The 16,061-nt window shown below is 46.8% G+C and overlaps 1 protein-coding gene across 2 annotated transcripts in view; it reads right to left on the reverse strand.

Annotated features, from left to right (window-relative positions):
- Nucleotides 1–4,618: 4,618 nt before the first annotated feature.
- LOC128837712 (class I histocompatibility antigen, F10 alpha chain-like) overlaps nt 4,619–16,061 on the reverse strand; it is a 33,419-nt gene continuing 21,976 nt past the window's right edge. For both annotated transcript variants that reach the window (XM_054029093.1, XM_054029092.1), the window contains 3 exons: nt 14,259–14,534; nt 12,305–12,406; nt 4,619–11,886 (listed from right to left, as the gene is read on the reverse strand). In XM_054029093.1, the coding sequence (XP_053885068.1) occupies nt 11,846–11,886; nt 12,305–12,406; nt 14,259–14,534 (419 nt within the window). In that variant the 3' untranslated portion in view covers nt 4,619–11,845. The remainder of the gene's footprint in view (nt 11,887–12,304; nt 12,407–14,258; nt 14,535–16,061) is intronic.

Raw genomic sequence — 16,061 nt, forward strand, 5'->3', positions numbered from 1 at the left:
CCTTCCACTGGGAGGGAATGGGCAAGGACGTTGCTAAATATGTCCGGTCTTGTGAGGTGTGCCAACGAGTGGGAAAGCCCCAAGACCAGGTTAAAGCCCCTCTCCAGCCACTACCCATAATTGAAGTCCCATTTCAGCGAGTAGCTGTGGATATTCTGGGTCCTTTCCCAAAGAAGACACCCAGAGGAAAGCAGTACATACTGACTTTCATGGATTTTGCTACCCGATGGCCGGAAGCAGTACCCTTAAGCAACATCAGGGTTAAAAGTGTGTGCCAGGCATTAGCAGACATTTTTGCCAGGGTAGGTTGGCCCTCCGACATCCTTACAGATTCGGGAACTAATTTCCTGGCAGGGACCATGAAAAACCTGTGGGAAGCTCATGGGGTGAATCACTTGGTTGCCACCCCTTACCACCATCAAACCAATGGCCTGGTGGAGAGGTTTAATGGAACTTTGGGGGCCATGATACGTAAATTCGTAAATGAACACTCCAATGATTGGGACCTAGTGTTGCAGCAGTTGCTTTTTGCCTACAGGGCTGTACCACATCCCAGTTTAGGGTTTTCACCATTGGAACTTGTGTATGGCCGCGAGGTTAAGGGGCCATTACAGTTGGTGAAGCAGCAATGGGAGGGGTTTACGCCTTCTCCAGGAACTAACATTCTAGACTTTGTAAGCTACCTACAAAGAACCCTCCGACACTCTTTAAGCCCTTGCTAAAGAAAATCTAAAGGATGCTCAGGAAGGGCAAAAGGCATGGTATGATAAACATTCCAGAGAACGGTCCTTCAAAGTAGGAGACCAAGTCATGGTTTTAAACGTGCTCCAGGCTAATAAAATGGAAGCGTCGTGGGAAGGACCATTCACGGTCCAGGAGCGCCTAGGAGCTGTTAACTATCTCATAGCCTCCCCCACCTCCAACATAAAGCCTAAGGTATACCATGTTAATTCTGTTAAGCCCTTTTATTCCAGAGAATTAAACGTTTGCCAGTTTACAGCCCAGGAAACAGATGACGCGGAGTGGCCTAAAGGTGTCTATTACGAAGGAAAAAGGGATGGTGGCGTAGAAGAGATGAACCTCTCCGCGACCCTTGGACGTCTGCAGCAACAGCAGATCAAGGAGCTGTGCATAACCTTTGCACCAATTTTCTCAGCCACTCCGGGACAGACCGAACAGGCATACCACTCCATTGACACAGGTAATGCTCACCCAATTAGAACCCCACCCTACCGGGAGTCACCTCATGCCCAAACTGCTATACAAAGGGAGATCCAGGACATTCTACAGATGGGTATAATCCGCCCCTCTAATAGTGCATGGGCATCTCCAGTGGTTCTAGTTCCCAAACCAGATGGGGAAATACACTTTTGCGTGGACTACCGTAAGCTAAATGCTGTAACTCGTCCTGACAACTATCCAATGCCACGCACAGATGAGCTATTGGAGAAACTGGGACATGCCCAATTCATCTCTACTTTAGACTTAACCAAGGGGTACTGGCAAGTACCACTAGATGAACCCGCTAAGGAAAGGTCAGCCTTCGTCACCCAGGCAGGGGTGTATGAATTCAATGTACTCCCTTTCAGGTTGCGAAATGCACCCGCCACCTTCCAAAGACTTGTAGATGGTCTCCTAGCGGGATTGGGAGAATCTGCAGTTGCCTACCTCGATGATGTGGCCATTTTTTCTGATTCATGGACAGAACACCTGGAGCACCTGGAAAAAATCTTTGAGCGCATCCGACAGGCAGGACTAACTGTTAAGGCTAAAAAGTGTCAAATAGGCCAAAACAGAGTGACTTACCTGGGGCAACAGGTGGGTCAAGGAACTATAAATCCCCTACAGGCCAAAGTGGATGCTATCCAAAAGTGGTCGGTTCCAAAGTCAAAGAAACATGTCCAATCCTTCTTAGGCTTGGCCGGATATTATAGGCGATTTGTACCACACTACAGCCAAATCGCCACCCCGCTGACAGACCTAACCAGAAAGAAACAGCCAAATGCAGTTCAGTGGACTGATGAGTGTCAAAAGGTCTTTCACCAGCTTAAGGCGACACTCATGTCTGACCCTGTGCTAAAGGCCCCAGACTTTGACAAACCGTTCCAGTAACCACAGATGCGTCCGAGCGGGGCGTGGGAGCAGTTTTATTTCAGGAAGGACTGGATCAAGAATTCCATCCTGTCGTGTTTCTCAGCAAGAAACTGTCTGAGAGGGAAAGCCACTGGTCAATCAGCGAAAAGGAATGCTACGCCATTGTGTACGCGCTGGAAAAGCTACGCCCATATGTTTGGGGACGGCGTTTCCAACTACAAACAGACCATGCTGCGCTACAGTGGCTTCATACCGCCAAGGGGAATAACAAAAAACTTCTTCGATGGAGTTTAGCTCTCCAAGATTTTGATTTTGAAATACAACACATTTCAGAGGCTTCTAACAAAGTGGCTGATGCACTCTCCCGGGAAAGTTTCCCAGAATCAACTGGTTAAAAATTGTTCTTGGAATGTGGAACATATTGTTAGATTTTATATAATCAGTAGTATGTCTAAAGGTGCATGTGTCTTATTAACTCTGTTTTCTCCTAGAGCTCCAGGAAAAAATCACAGCCAGTGTGGAACCGGATGTCCAACACTATCTGTGATTTGGGGGGCGTCATAACTATAAAGGGAAGGGTGTAACAGCTCTCCTGTGTACAGTACTATAAAATCCCTCCTGGCCAGAGACTCCAAAATCCTTTTACCTGTAAAGGGTTAAGAAGCTCAGGTAACCTGGCTGGCATCTGACCCAAAGGACCAATAAGGGGACAAGATACTTTCAAATCTTGGGTGGGGGGCGGGGGGGAAGGTTTTTGTTTGTGCTCTTTGTTTGGGAGTTCGTTCGCTCTTGGGACTGAGAGGGACCAGACATCAATCTAGGTTCTCCACATCTTTCTAAACAAGTCTCTCCTATTTCAAACTTGTAAGTAAATAGCCAGGAAAGGCGTGTTAGTTTTCCTTTGTTTTCTCAACTTGTAAATGTACCTTTTATTAGAGTGTTTATCTTTGTTTGCTATACTTTGAACCTGAGGCTAGAGGGAGGTCCTCTGAGCTCTTTAAGTTTGATTACCCTGTAAAGTTATTTTCCATACTGATTTTACAGAGATGATTTTTACCTTTTTCTTTAATTAAAAGCCTTCTTCTTAAGAACCTGATTGATTTTTCCTTGTTTTTAGATCCAAGGGGGTTGGATCTGTATTCACCAGGAGTTGGTGAAAGGAAGGAGGGGGGATGGTTAATTTCTCCTTGTTTTAAGATCCCAAGGGGTTTGGATCTGTATTCACCAGAGAATTGGTGAAGAGTTTCTCAAGGCTTCCCAGGGAAGGGAATCCACTTGGGAATGGTGGCAGCGGACCAGATCTAAGCTGGTAGTTAAGCTTAGAAGTTTTCATGCAGGCCCCCACATTTGTATCCTAAAGTTCAGAGTGGGGAAGCAGCCTTGACAACCTATAATTGAAAGGGCATCATTCAGGGCTAGGCTGAGGGGAGCCCAGGCTCTGAGCCCAGACATCATAGAATACCAGGGTTGGAAGGGACCTCAGGAGGTCATCTAGTTCAACCCCCTGCTCAAAGCAGGACCAATCCCCAGTTCCCGTCTGGCTGAATCTAGCAATCCAAGGGAGAATGTTCCTGCTTAGCACTGACATGCTGCTGGGGCAGTCCCCATACATGTTGCCCCACCCTGGTGCCAGCATTTCCCACTGCTCTGTCCTGGCCAGCAGCAGGGTGACGGTGGGTGAACCAGGCCCCATGCAATGGCTGGGCAGGGATCAGGGACACAAAGCTCCCTACCCCTCTTGCCTGGGAGTCTGGCCATCAGCCCCTCCCTGGGTAAGGCGGCAGGCCAGAGACAGTCCACAGCATAGCTGGAAAGCAGCTACTGAGATGGGAACAGCCCCATGAGAGGGTGGGGGGAGATCTGTGACCATGATTTGTGTCAACAGCTACAGAGTGGGGTTTGTGGGTTAGAAGAGGGGAGTCTGGGAGCCAGGACTCCTGGGTTCTGAGGCACAGCTGAGCCCTCTGTCTCACCAATCTGGGATCCTCTTACACTGTGATGTGACAAACTGAAAAGCCCTCCAAGCTTGCACTCACACCAACATCCACAGGCAGGGACCATGCCCAGCTATGTTCATGAATGGTCTGGCCAGCCAATTATGAACCCGCAATAGACAGGCTACAGCCAAAATACCCCCAAGCTCCTGAGGCTAGGACCCCAGAGCTGTACCATCCTGTCCTCGTTAAAACACGACCAGTATGAATTTATTAACCAGTTCATCATTTCTACAAAGGAAAGTGGACATGCACCAATTCTTTTTCCTGGGCTGAGAGTCTTCCCTTTGCATTTCAAACAACACACAGTGTTTTAGATAAAATATAAAACAGATTTATTAACTACAGAAAGATAGATTTTTAAGTGATTATAAGAGATAGCAAACAGACTGAAGTACATGACCTAAGAAATAAAGAAAATTGCAAGCTAAGTTTTATAGACAGGATTTGTATCAAGCAGTGTCTTACCCAGTGTCATAGAAATTTCTGTCCGTTCCAGCTGAGGAATAAGGAGAGACGGACACAGCTAATCAAGCAAGGAGCCCCAGGAGGGGCGATCCATTTATTTCAATTGCAATTGGGTTCGAGCTCATAAATCAGCAAGAACAAAGAAAACACTTACACCAAAGCATTATATGCAGTTGCTTATGATAATCTATCGCTCTATGATTGACCAAAATTTGCCATCATTACCATACATAATTAGCAAGCTACATGTATCTGCCCCTCTTATGACCCCTTATTGTTCATCTATTTGCCCCCTCCTCCTTGCTTATTTTGCGAACTAAGCGGTTAGCTATCTACAGGACGCAGGCACAGAAAGGTCCATTGTCTCCAGGTTTGGAGTTTGGCTACATTTCCTCTTGAAGAAACTTCCTGACTACCTATAGCTGACCCTGCATTTTGTCCTTCTTTCTCCCATGTGTACGTGACAAATTTGCCCCCTGCCAGTTAAGTAGAATAATTTTATATCACCAGTACACATAGGTTAGCCTTTGCATACACAGGCAGGCTTCCTTCTTTCCTGCCTCAGACCAGCATCTCCCCCCCAGTTCAATCTTTTTCCCTCCGGTCCTTCTAGATGTGGCATTGTGGGGAAAGCAAGGTCAGTTATGTCTGTTCCTTTCCCCTTTTAGATCTTCTTCCCACTTGCTGGAAAGCTCTCGTCTGGTGTCCTGGGTCTTCCCCTCTGGGATTCTCTCAGGTTGTCAAACAGACTGCAACAGGCTCTGTTAAGTTGCAGAAGTTAAACACAGGCAACGTTTATTAAGGGGAACCTGCCATAATGTTTTGCAATGACAGTGCACGCTGCTGTAGGACGCTCACCCTAGTGTTCAGTGGACAAAATCTCTAACCCTGCTGACAAAGCTTTTAGCTCCAGTGTCAGAGACCTGTGTTTCTGGAGCCTCAGGTGCTGAGTTCTGTCCCTTCTGCTTCCTCCCTGCAGTTTCAATGGAGACTGTTCTCTGAAGCAGCTGGATTTATCATTACAAATCTCAACCCATGCTGTAACAGCAGCCACAGAGAAATCCCTCTCACTAGAGTCTTTCACACCTAAACAACAAGGAGTCCGGTGGCACCTTAAAGATGAACAGATTTATTTGGGCATAAGCTTTCGTGGGTAAAAAACCCACACCTAAACTATTTCACACCTAAATTAATCTCAGAGAAAACAAGGGGGATTTGGCTGCAAACCTGTTCCTGCACCGCCAGTGTGAATAAAAGGGAAATAAGAGATCCAGAACTCCCCTGTTCTGCTCCTTGGGTCTGGTTTGCTAGAGGGGACGGGCCAGTGAGACTCAAGGTCCAATGACTTGGACTAAAGTGTCTCTCTCCAGAGGCCAGAGTCAGAGCAGTGAACCTCTCGGCTAGAGTCCCCCTCACTTACCCTTGGCAGATATGTCAGAGCCACTAGATCCCTGGTCATTTGCTGTGCAGAGGAGAAGGGAGAGGATATTAGCATCTCTCACAGGCAGGGTTTCAGCATAGTTAGTAGATACGGGGACTCTTATCCAAAGGGGAACAGTCATCACCTTACTCTCTCCTAGCAGTGAGATGGTTGGTGCACAGATCAGTCTGCAGTGCAGCTGCCCTGGATTTCCATTATTCACATGCAAAAAACGTTACCATTGTAGGGGGTCAGCACTGCTTTGTGCTTCTCATGCTTCTTCAGAATGGGAGCACTGAATACTCAAATTCAAAGGCTAGCAAACTAGGAAATGCTGGGCTAAGAATACATAAGAACAGCCATACTGGGTCCAACCAGAGGTCCATGTAGCCCAGTCTCCTGTCTTCTGACAGTGGCCAGTGCCAGGTGCCCCAGAGGGAATGAACACAACAGATAATCATCAATCATCCATCCCTTGTCACTCATTCCCGGCTTCTGGCAAACAAAGGTTAGGGACACCATCATTGTCAATAGCCATCGATGGACCTATCATCCATGAATTTATCTAGTTCTTTTTTGAACCCTGTTATAGTCTTGGTCTTCACAACACCCTCTGGCAAGGAGTTCCACAGATACCCCTGCCCCCTTTGGTCTGTGCCCAGAGGGGTCCTTGAAGCACACCATAGACTTCACCCTCACCCTGTGTTCCCTCTAAGCTGCGTAGTCACATGGCCACCCAAGAGTGAATCAAATACTGTGCACTTAATTAGCAGAGCCAAGCATGGCAGCATAGGTTCAAGTGCCTCTCCCCCCGCTGCTCTGCACGCTGGCTGTGCAGAACGGGGAAGAGGGGGGTGGTGCTGATGTCAGGGTTTCCCCCTCCCCCCACCCATGTACCCCATCTCCACAGTACAGGAGCGGGGGACAAGCCTCAGGAGCTGGAGAGCTCAGCTGCTGTGGTCTGAGCCTTCTGGTGTGAGTGCCTTAAAGAGACAGTGCACGGCCTCTCACAAACTTCCCCAGCAGCCAGCACACATGCACCCTGTCTGTCTGTGTCTCTCTCCCTCTCTCTCTCACACACACACTCACTCTTTCTCCTTCACACTCACCTCCAACACATACTTGTGTTGTTCTTGTTGTTATTTCTTTGTACTTTCTGCAATGCACATATATTCTCTGTAATTTTATTCTTTCCAAGTGCTGTTATTTTAGGTTTTTCACTGGTCTGTGCAGTTAAACATTTATTTTTCTTATACTTAAATTTAATTATTTGAGTAGTCAGTTCTAAAATGCCTAACCTGTCCTGGCTGGAGTAATTATCCCTATGGTAACTTTTAAAATATATATATATTAAATCTAGGTTTTTTGTTTCTACTGGTGGCATGTATCCACACAGTACTTCCATACTGGTGCACATAATAAAATTCTTTGTAAATAGGGATGAAAATAATTAGAGGGAACAGTCCCCCTGCCAATCAACATCAATTCAATCCCCGCCTTAATCAATGGCACTGCACAGAACAGTGTGGACGGTATGAAGAGGAATGCTGATTTGGGGAGGTGCTGGGCACAGAGACAAGGGCAAGTTTGGTTTCGTCAGCAGCCCCCGGGTATCAATTTTATAAAACTGCTGTACACAAAAATCTAAATATTGAAAATTAATTCCCTGATCCTGCAAACATTTAAAGGGATACATAATTGTACTCACAGAAACAGTTCCGTGTTTTAAAGTTAGGTAAGCATTTGCAGCATCAGGGACTCAGTGTATTTTTATTAAGAACTTATCATGTAGTGGCATAAAATCTGTGTCACTTAAACAGTGAAATAATTTTGTTTTAACAATAAAAAGTTATTTAAACTCTCAGTAATTTACAGTAGCATTTTTTTATACAGGCCAAAGTTTTCAAATAGTGGAGCCCAAAATTAGGCTCTTCAGCCTGCCTTTAGCTATCTAAGGGAGGGGTTTTCAAGAATGCTTAGGGCACAAGTCCCATTGACTTCAAACTGTAAAACCTGGTGGTTGAAGCATTTCAGCTCTTTACTTGTGGAAGTACAGTATACTGGATGGTGATGCTGGCCGCAAATCATCTAGCTTATTTAGGGATCTGTCTGGGGATTGGTCCTGCTTTGAGCAGGGGGTTGGACTAGATGACCTCCTGAGGTCCCTTCCAACCCTGATATTCTATTATTCTTACACATCGCTTTTCACTAGTAGATCTCAAAGCTCTTTACAAAGGAGGCACAGAGCACAGGCTACTTGCTTTTCAATTCTGTGTCTGTACAGTCTCATAATAGGGAATATTAATGAGGCCTCGGGCTTGTCTTTTTCAGCACAGATGAGCATTTTAAGTGTGAAACTTCGTAGTAGAAAAAAAATCTACATAAAATCTGAAATTTTATTAACAATCGAGAAATTAAAAAAAACAACAAGTACAAAACATCACTTTGGCAATTTAAGACCATAAAATGGAAGAGAACTAGCAATATGTAAATAAGAAATTTGATTTAAATTTAAAAAAAAAATAAACTAAATTTAAATGCCATAATTTAAATAAAAATTTTAAAGTTATGATTTTTATCCACCCTAAGAAGAGGAGCTCCCAAAGGGCGCTGATGAAAATGTGGGCAGGTACAAGAAACACCAAAACAAAACCAAGACTTCTTGTTTGAAAACAAGCCAAAGAAGAAAGCGACAACACTCAAGGCAACTGAATTAAGAAGAGAAAATTACTCTTGTCTTTTGTTGAAAGCAACCTGAGCAGAAAGAGTAGGTGAAAGACAGACTGCAAGGGATAGAGAAGTGTTGGGAAAGTGAAAGGTAAAGGCCAACTGGTCCCAATACAACAGTATATTTGATCCTATATAAAACATATACATTTTCAATTCATGTACATTTGTGCTTTAATGCAATTTCTATATAGATAGGGTCTGAAAGCAAGACAATTTAACACATTCTGAAACTTGGGCTGAACAGTTTATAGTTTCTGGTAAATCTAATCTGGCTAGTGTATTTATATATTTTTGTTATAGCCAGAGCCTTCACCCCACCCCAACCCTCTGCCCCAGCCCTGAGCCCCCTCCTGCACCCTGAATCCCTCATCCCCAGCCCCACCCCACAGCCCTCATCTCCAGCCAGAGCCCTCAGCCCCACACTCCAATCCTCTGCCCTAGCCTGGAACCCCCTCCCACACACCGAACAAACCCCTCAGCCCCACCCCACTAATTTTGATATGTGCCCCAATATGGAGGTGATCTGTCGCACATCACCTCCATGTTGGTGTCACATAAGATTCATTCCGCACACGAGTGGGAAAAATTAGAGGGAACGCTGTTGTAACTGTAGGGGTCCAGACCCAAAAAGGGGCTGCGGGGGCACAGCAAGGTTACTGTAGAGGGGCTGCAGTATTGCCACCCCTATTTCTGCGCTGCTGTTGGCAGGGTGCTGCCTTCAGAGCTGGGCACCTGGTCAGCAGCAGCTGCTCTGACCACCCAGCTCTGAATTGAGTGCAGAAGTAAGGGTGGCAATACTGTAATCCCCTACAATAACCTTCTACCAACACCAACACCCTCTGAAGACCCCCTTTTGGTTGGGACCCCCAGTTTGAGAAACACTGGTCTCCCCTGTGAAATCTGTATAGTATCGGGTAAAAGCACACAAAAAACCAGATCTCACAGTATGTGACGCGTTTTTCAAGGCTGTGAATATGGTAGGGCCCCAATCATAATACCTCTGCATATCCTGATTTGCCAACTTTTGACTTCTGGGAATTAAACACTCCCATTCTGAAAGGACACAGGGAGCCCAGGGCAGGGCTGAGCACCTGCAACCTTAACTCCACATTAACAAAGTTCTTGCATGTGAATTTCCATTGTTCTGGAGTAACGAGGAGTGAGGGAGGCACGACTGAGGGCCAACTGTAGAAGGAAGGGTGATTCTCTGAGGAGGTTTTGTTGGCACTTTTCAAACCCCCTCCGTTTCCCACTGGAAGCACCCGAGAGGGTAAAGAGAGAGCTGGACTGCTACAGCCTAGCAGGGCCCGGCAGATCTGTGCACTTTATACCAGCTTTTGGTGCCACGCATTAGACGGGCTCTGAGACAGTCCATAATTTATGTAAATATTTCCCATAGTTTTAGTCTTGGTCTGTTCCTAAAGCTAATTACAGGAGACAACTGAGGAGGGGATTTGAACTCGTGGTCACTGAGGTGACAGAGTGGTGCTGATCTGACTCCCATTGACTTCAACAGGCTTTGGATCAGACCCAGATTTCACAAGCACTAAAACCACTTTCAGGTAAGTCAAAAGAATTGTAACATTAAAAGCAGGTCACACACTTTCAGGGTCACACTCAGCCATAGACAGCACAGCTCTAGGGGGATAATAATTTAGCCCAACACCACTGTATACATTCCCGACTATCGACTTGTCTACATAAGCAAAATTGGGACCCATACCCACAAGCAGTGCAATTCCGCCAGTGACAGCAAAGGTGGAGCAATTGAGGAGATCGGGTTTAGGTGTTTTTAACCACTATCATCTAGACTTCCTCTGAGCAAGGTTATAGAACATGTGTCTACAGCCACTCTACACTACTGAAGAAGACCTCTGTTCGGAAAATTACACAGCACTGCACAGATTATCCAACAAGTTCTTGGAATGTATTGGAGACCATTTTTCTTTCAGACGATGGAGAATGCTACTAGGGGAGAGACTGTGCTAGATTTGACTTTGACAAATAGGGAGGAACTGGTTGAGAATTTGAAAGTGGAAGGCAACTTGGGTGAAAGTGATCATGAAATGATAGAATTCATGATCCTAAGGAACGGTAGGAGGGAAAACACACAATAAAATAATGGATTTCAAGAAGGCAGACTTTAGCAAACTCAGGGAGTTGGTAGGTAAGATCCCAGGGGAAGCAAGTCTAAGGGGAAAAACAGTTCAGGAGGGTTGAAAAGTTCTCAAGGAGACATTATCAAGAGCACAAGTACAAACTATCCCACTGCATAGGAAAGAAATGAAGGATGGAAAGAGACCACACTGGCTTAACCAGGAGATCTTCAATGATCTAAAAATCAAAAAAGAGACCTACAAAAAGTGGAAACTAGGTTCAATTACAAAGGATAACTGTAAACAAATAACACAAGCATGTAGGGGCAAAATTAGAAAGGCCAAGGTGCAAAATGAGATCAAACTAGCTAGAGACATAAAGGGTAATAAGAAAACATTCTACAAATACATTAGAAGCAAGAGGAAGACCAAGGACAGGGAAGGCCCATTAGTCAATGAGGAAGGAAAGGCAATAATAGAACACGTGAAAAGGGCTAAAGAACGTTTTTGTTTCAGTTTTCATCAAAATGTTTCAAAGCGAGGGGGAGATATGATAACAGTTTTCAAGTACATAAAAGGTTGCTACAAGGAGGAGGGGAAACATCTTTTTTCGTCAACCTCTGAGGACAGGACAAGAAGCGATGGGTTTAAATTGCAGCAAGGGAGGCTTAGGTTGGACATAAGGGAAAAAATCCTGTCAGGGTGGTTAGGCACTGAAATAAATTGCCCAGAGAGGTTGTGGAATCTCACTCATTGGCGGTTTTTAAGAGAAGGTTAGTCAGGGATGGTCTAGATAATACTTAGTCCTGTCATGAGTGCAGGGAACTGGACTAGGTGTCCTTTCGAGGTCCCTTCCAGTCCTACAATTCTAGGATTCTATGGTACTAAAGCAATAGTTGGAGATTTCCCTAAAATCCTCAGTGTAGACAAGGCCTATGAGTGGGAGCAAGGATCTCCTGTCAGTGCCTCTAGGCTAAAATCCACAAGCAAATACTGATGGTTGTTCAGAGATGGCCACTTGAAAAGAGGTGATGGGTCTCTTGTCACTTACTCTGAGCTACAGCGTAGCCGTCTCCCTTCCTCCCTGCAGAGAAAAGGCAAATTTCAGTGAATGCAGCTCCCAAGGCAGGAACCAACTGCAATCGGTCTCCACAGCTCAGAAACAGGGCCCCTGGCCCAGCACAGACCCCTAGCGCTCAGTAATGGACTCAAGATCCCAGGCGCTCACAATTGGCAGGAGAGAAAGACACAATGAGACAGTTTCCAAAGACCTCGGTGCACTGGGTACTGAGCTCTTTGGAAAAATCTAGCCCCATATAAACTGTAACCCACACCCAGTTTCTGGGTCTGGCCTTCCAGCAGCTCCCATTGGGTGTCACTAGCTCAGTCCCGCAGTGGGGCAGTTACACCATACTGACACTGGTTCCTGTATTGCTGTTGTCCTTAGGTGGGTGTGCAGGGCCCAGAAAGTCCAGGGAATCACCCCATCCCAGGCTTTTTACCTGGGTGTTTCTTTTTCCAGACAACTACTCCGATTATAACACCAATCAGGACAACTGCAGTGATAACTCCAGCCACAGTGGGAATCAGATTGTTATTTGGTTCTGAAATGGAATGGAGAGAATGATCAATGAGGAAAAATCCTCACTAAAACCCTCTTACATCACACTGCAGGGATCAGTTAGTCGGCTCCCCAGATAAGCGCTGAGTCCTGCAACCCTCCACTCCTTCCAATGCAGCCACCATGCATTACACCCCAACACAAAGTCCTGGACACAGCCTCTACCAGTTCAATTCATAATAAATATTTAGCACTTAAAATAGAAGACTTTTACAGCATTAATCAATCTTCATAAACCTAATTATGGGAGAGCATGGGAAAGGGGGAACACTTGCTGAAGATCACACAGTGAGTCAGTGCAAGAGCCAGGAATAGACCCCAGGAATCCTGACTTCCAGCCCCTCCTGCTCTAACCCACCTGCCCCCACTCCCCTTCCAGAGACAGGGATAGAAATCAGGATATCTGGCTTCCAGCCCCCTTGCTCTAACTCACTACCCCCACTTACCTCCTAGAGCCAAGGACAGAACCCAGGAGTCCTGGCTCAAAGCCCCTAACCCCCCTTGATCACGCTGACTTTCATGACTAATGGAACACAATCTCATTGTGGGAGTCTGGTGACAAACTGGAAACTGACCTCAAAGCTCTGGATTTCCCAGCCATGAATGGAGTTACAGACACAATGCATGTTTTTTGAGGGGGCAGGAAGTGAAGAGGGGACGATAGAGATATTTTAATACTGTTCTTGGTTTATATAAACCTGTTGAACCCCGAGTTCTGTATACACTTTCAGTTTCACTAATCAGCTTCTCCTGTTGTCTGAAAGATCCACATAATAATACAGCAAAAAGAAAAATATTTCTAAGAAAATAAGGAAATGTGGTTTATGACACAAAAATTGGCCAGGGATGTGGTAGCAGGAGTATGATGTAAAACCATCTGATGACTAGATTTACAGTGAAGGCTGCCCTTTTAGAAATTGGTTGCACTTCCAAATGCTGCATTTTTCCATATCCCGATTAACCAAGCAAAAAGATGGCCGGAAGGCAGCTCCATCTGTAAAAAATTCTTCCTCGACTTTCTTGTACTAGGGGCATAGGAGACTGATGCAGGGCTCTAATCTGCCTCAGCGCTCCATTCCAAGGCCATACCCTCTCTTCCAGCATCACTGCACACAGAAATAAGCTGGTCCCAACATTAAACATCTCTCTCTGGCCACATGGACAAGAATGAAGGACCTGTAGAGCCATATTTCTGAGAACCTGCTAGATCAAAGGACTGGAAGGGACCTCGAGAGGTCATCTAGTCCAGTCCCCTGTACTCGTGGCAGGACCACGAGTGCATGAAGTTGAGACCGGGCTGAAAGCTGAAGCAAGACCAATTCTGTCTGGAAATAAGGAGCAGATTTGAGCTTTCCCTGGGATGTGGTAAATTCTCCATCCCCTGGAGACTTTACATCTGGAATGGGCATCTCTTTCTGAAGGGTCAGATCTAGTTTGCCCACAGATGACCAGACTGGATGCTGGGGTCTCTGATGTGATTCCCCCCTGCCCTGGGCTATGCAGGAGCTCAGATCAGATGATTAGAATGGTCCCTTCAGGCCTTAATGTCTCATTGTTAATCTTCTCCCTTTAGAGACAGCGTATTGCTGAGATATATCCAACAGCCCCAGAGGCAGAAAACTGGAGAGCAAGACATGGGGTCTGCAGTGCCTGGGGCTCAACTCTAGCACAAGAACTTGACTGCAGAGGGACAGGGTCAAAGAGGACAGGGCCTCACAGACCCTCAGGAAATTCCAGCTTCAGCCTATTAATCCGAATGAGAATTTTTCAGGGGTTGAGTTGAATGGATTCCCCCTCCCCCACTAGGAAAACAGACAAACACACAAACTCCTTACCCCAGGAGACAGAGAGTGGCTCTAACAGGCTTTCATGCTCCACGTGACATGAATAATGGGCTTTGATCTTGGGATCAATCTCCATTGTCAACCAGGTCTGGTAGGTCCCATCCGCATTGGGTAGAATGCCTTCAGAGTAGGTCACCTGCTGTCTGCTCTCCCCATTTTTCAGCCAGGTCACGGTGATGTCCCGGGGGTAGAACCCACTGACCTTACAGGAGAGGGTGCTGAGGCCGTCATGAGATGACCTGTCACTCACTCTAGCTGTTGGGTGCACTGGGAAAAAGAAGAAATTGAATTTAGCTGTTTTCAAGCTCCAATCAAGGCAGTCTTTGCTGGAGCTTTGCAAAATGAAATTTTGAGACCCCAGCAGTCGGAGAGGATGAGAGTCGATGAGACGGAATCCCTCTGATGAGGATTTTCCACCCTGTTAGAGGATTTCTGTGCCGCATTCACAGCATCAGCATCCCTGACCAAATTCTATTAATGTGGTAACCAGAAGCCTCTGCTCCCAGCCACAGTGACACAAGTACCTTGAAAGGCTTCACTAAGCTCCAGATACAGGTGTCAATCATACGCTAGGTTTGTGCCCATCTCCTCTCAGTCCCTGGATATGAAAGAGGGAATAATCTTGCCATGGCCCGGGAGCAAAAAAATGGAGTTGTAGGGCAGTTTGGCTGGGGCTTGTCTCCCTCTGGGGCGGCAGGGAGCCAGACCACCTCGCTACTTTGGTCAGGTGTGTCGAGGAATTAGCTTGGCTGTGCGGCAAACCGTCAGCAGCTGCGGCCCTTTGGTAGGGGCTGAACAAACAGTTGAATATTAGCAAGCCCAGGCCCTGGATCAGGGCGGAGCCACAAACAGTCAGTAGCTCAGACCCTCAGGCAGGGGCTGAGCAAACATGTTGAACAGCAAACCCCAGGCTCCTGGCTCTGAGCAGCTGGGGAGACGGCCACCCGCGAGGTGGTGGGGCAGGTGGAACGAAGGCCCACCCACTCCACTAAGTCCCAGCTCGGGGCCCTAGCAGTATCTGGGCTCGGGCTAGCATCAGGCGTTGGCTGGTCTGGCTAGTCCTCGGTTCGGCTGCCGATCGCCGTGGTCTCCCCATTGGGAGCTACACCACAGGCATCTGGTTTCTCCGGTGGCTGAGCTTCAAGTGAGCTCTAGGCTTTTATACTTCCTGTCCTGCGCCTTGACCTCTGAGGGGCGGGCTCAGGGTTTGCTGGCGCCACCCTTTGGTGTCCAGGGAGGCTCCTCCCCCTCCAGGACAGCGGGGAGCCAGACCGCCTCGCTCTACACTCCCCCCCCTTAAGTCTGGCTCCCACTCGTCGGGGCCAGACCCTTCCATACCCCCCAGGCGGGACAGGAAGTCAGCATTAGCGTGGTCCTTGCCTGCCCTATGGCGAACCATAAAGGCATAGGGCTGGAGCACTAGGTACCAACGCTGTATTCTCACATTATTGTCTTTCATTTTGTTCATCCACTGAAGCGGGGCTGGTCGGTGACTAAGGTGAACAGGGCTCCAAGAAGGTAGTAACGTAGGGCGTCACAAGCCCATTTCACTGCAAGGGCCTCCTTTTCCACCACTGAGTAGTTCTTCTCCCACGGGAACAATTTCCAGCTGATATATAAGACCGGATGGTCTTCCCCATCTATTTCTTGAGACGGGATGGCATCCAGTCCTACCTTTGAGGCATCCGTTTGGAGGATGAAGTCTCGGTTGAAATTTGGGCTGTAGAGGACTGGTTCATGGCAGAGACTCTTTTTGAGTTCCTGAAAGGCCTCCTCACATTCCTGGGTCCAAAC

Source organism: Malaclemys terrapin, chromosome 5, assembly GCF_027887155.1.
Source record: "Malaclemys terrapin pileata isolate rMalTer1 chromosome 5, rMalTer1.hap1, whole genome shotgun sequence".
Classification (NCBI taxonomy): Eukaryota; Metazoa; Chordata; order Testudines; family Emydidae; genus Malaclemys; species Malaclemys terrapin.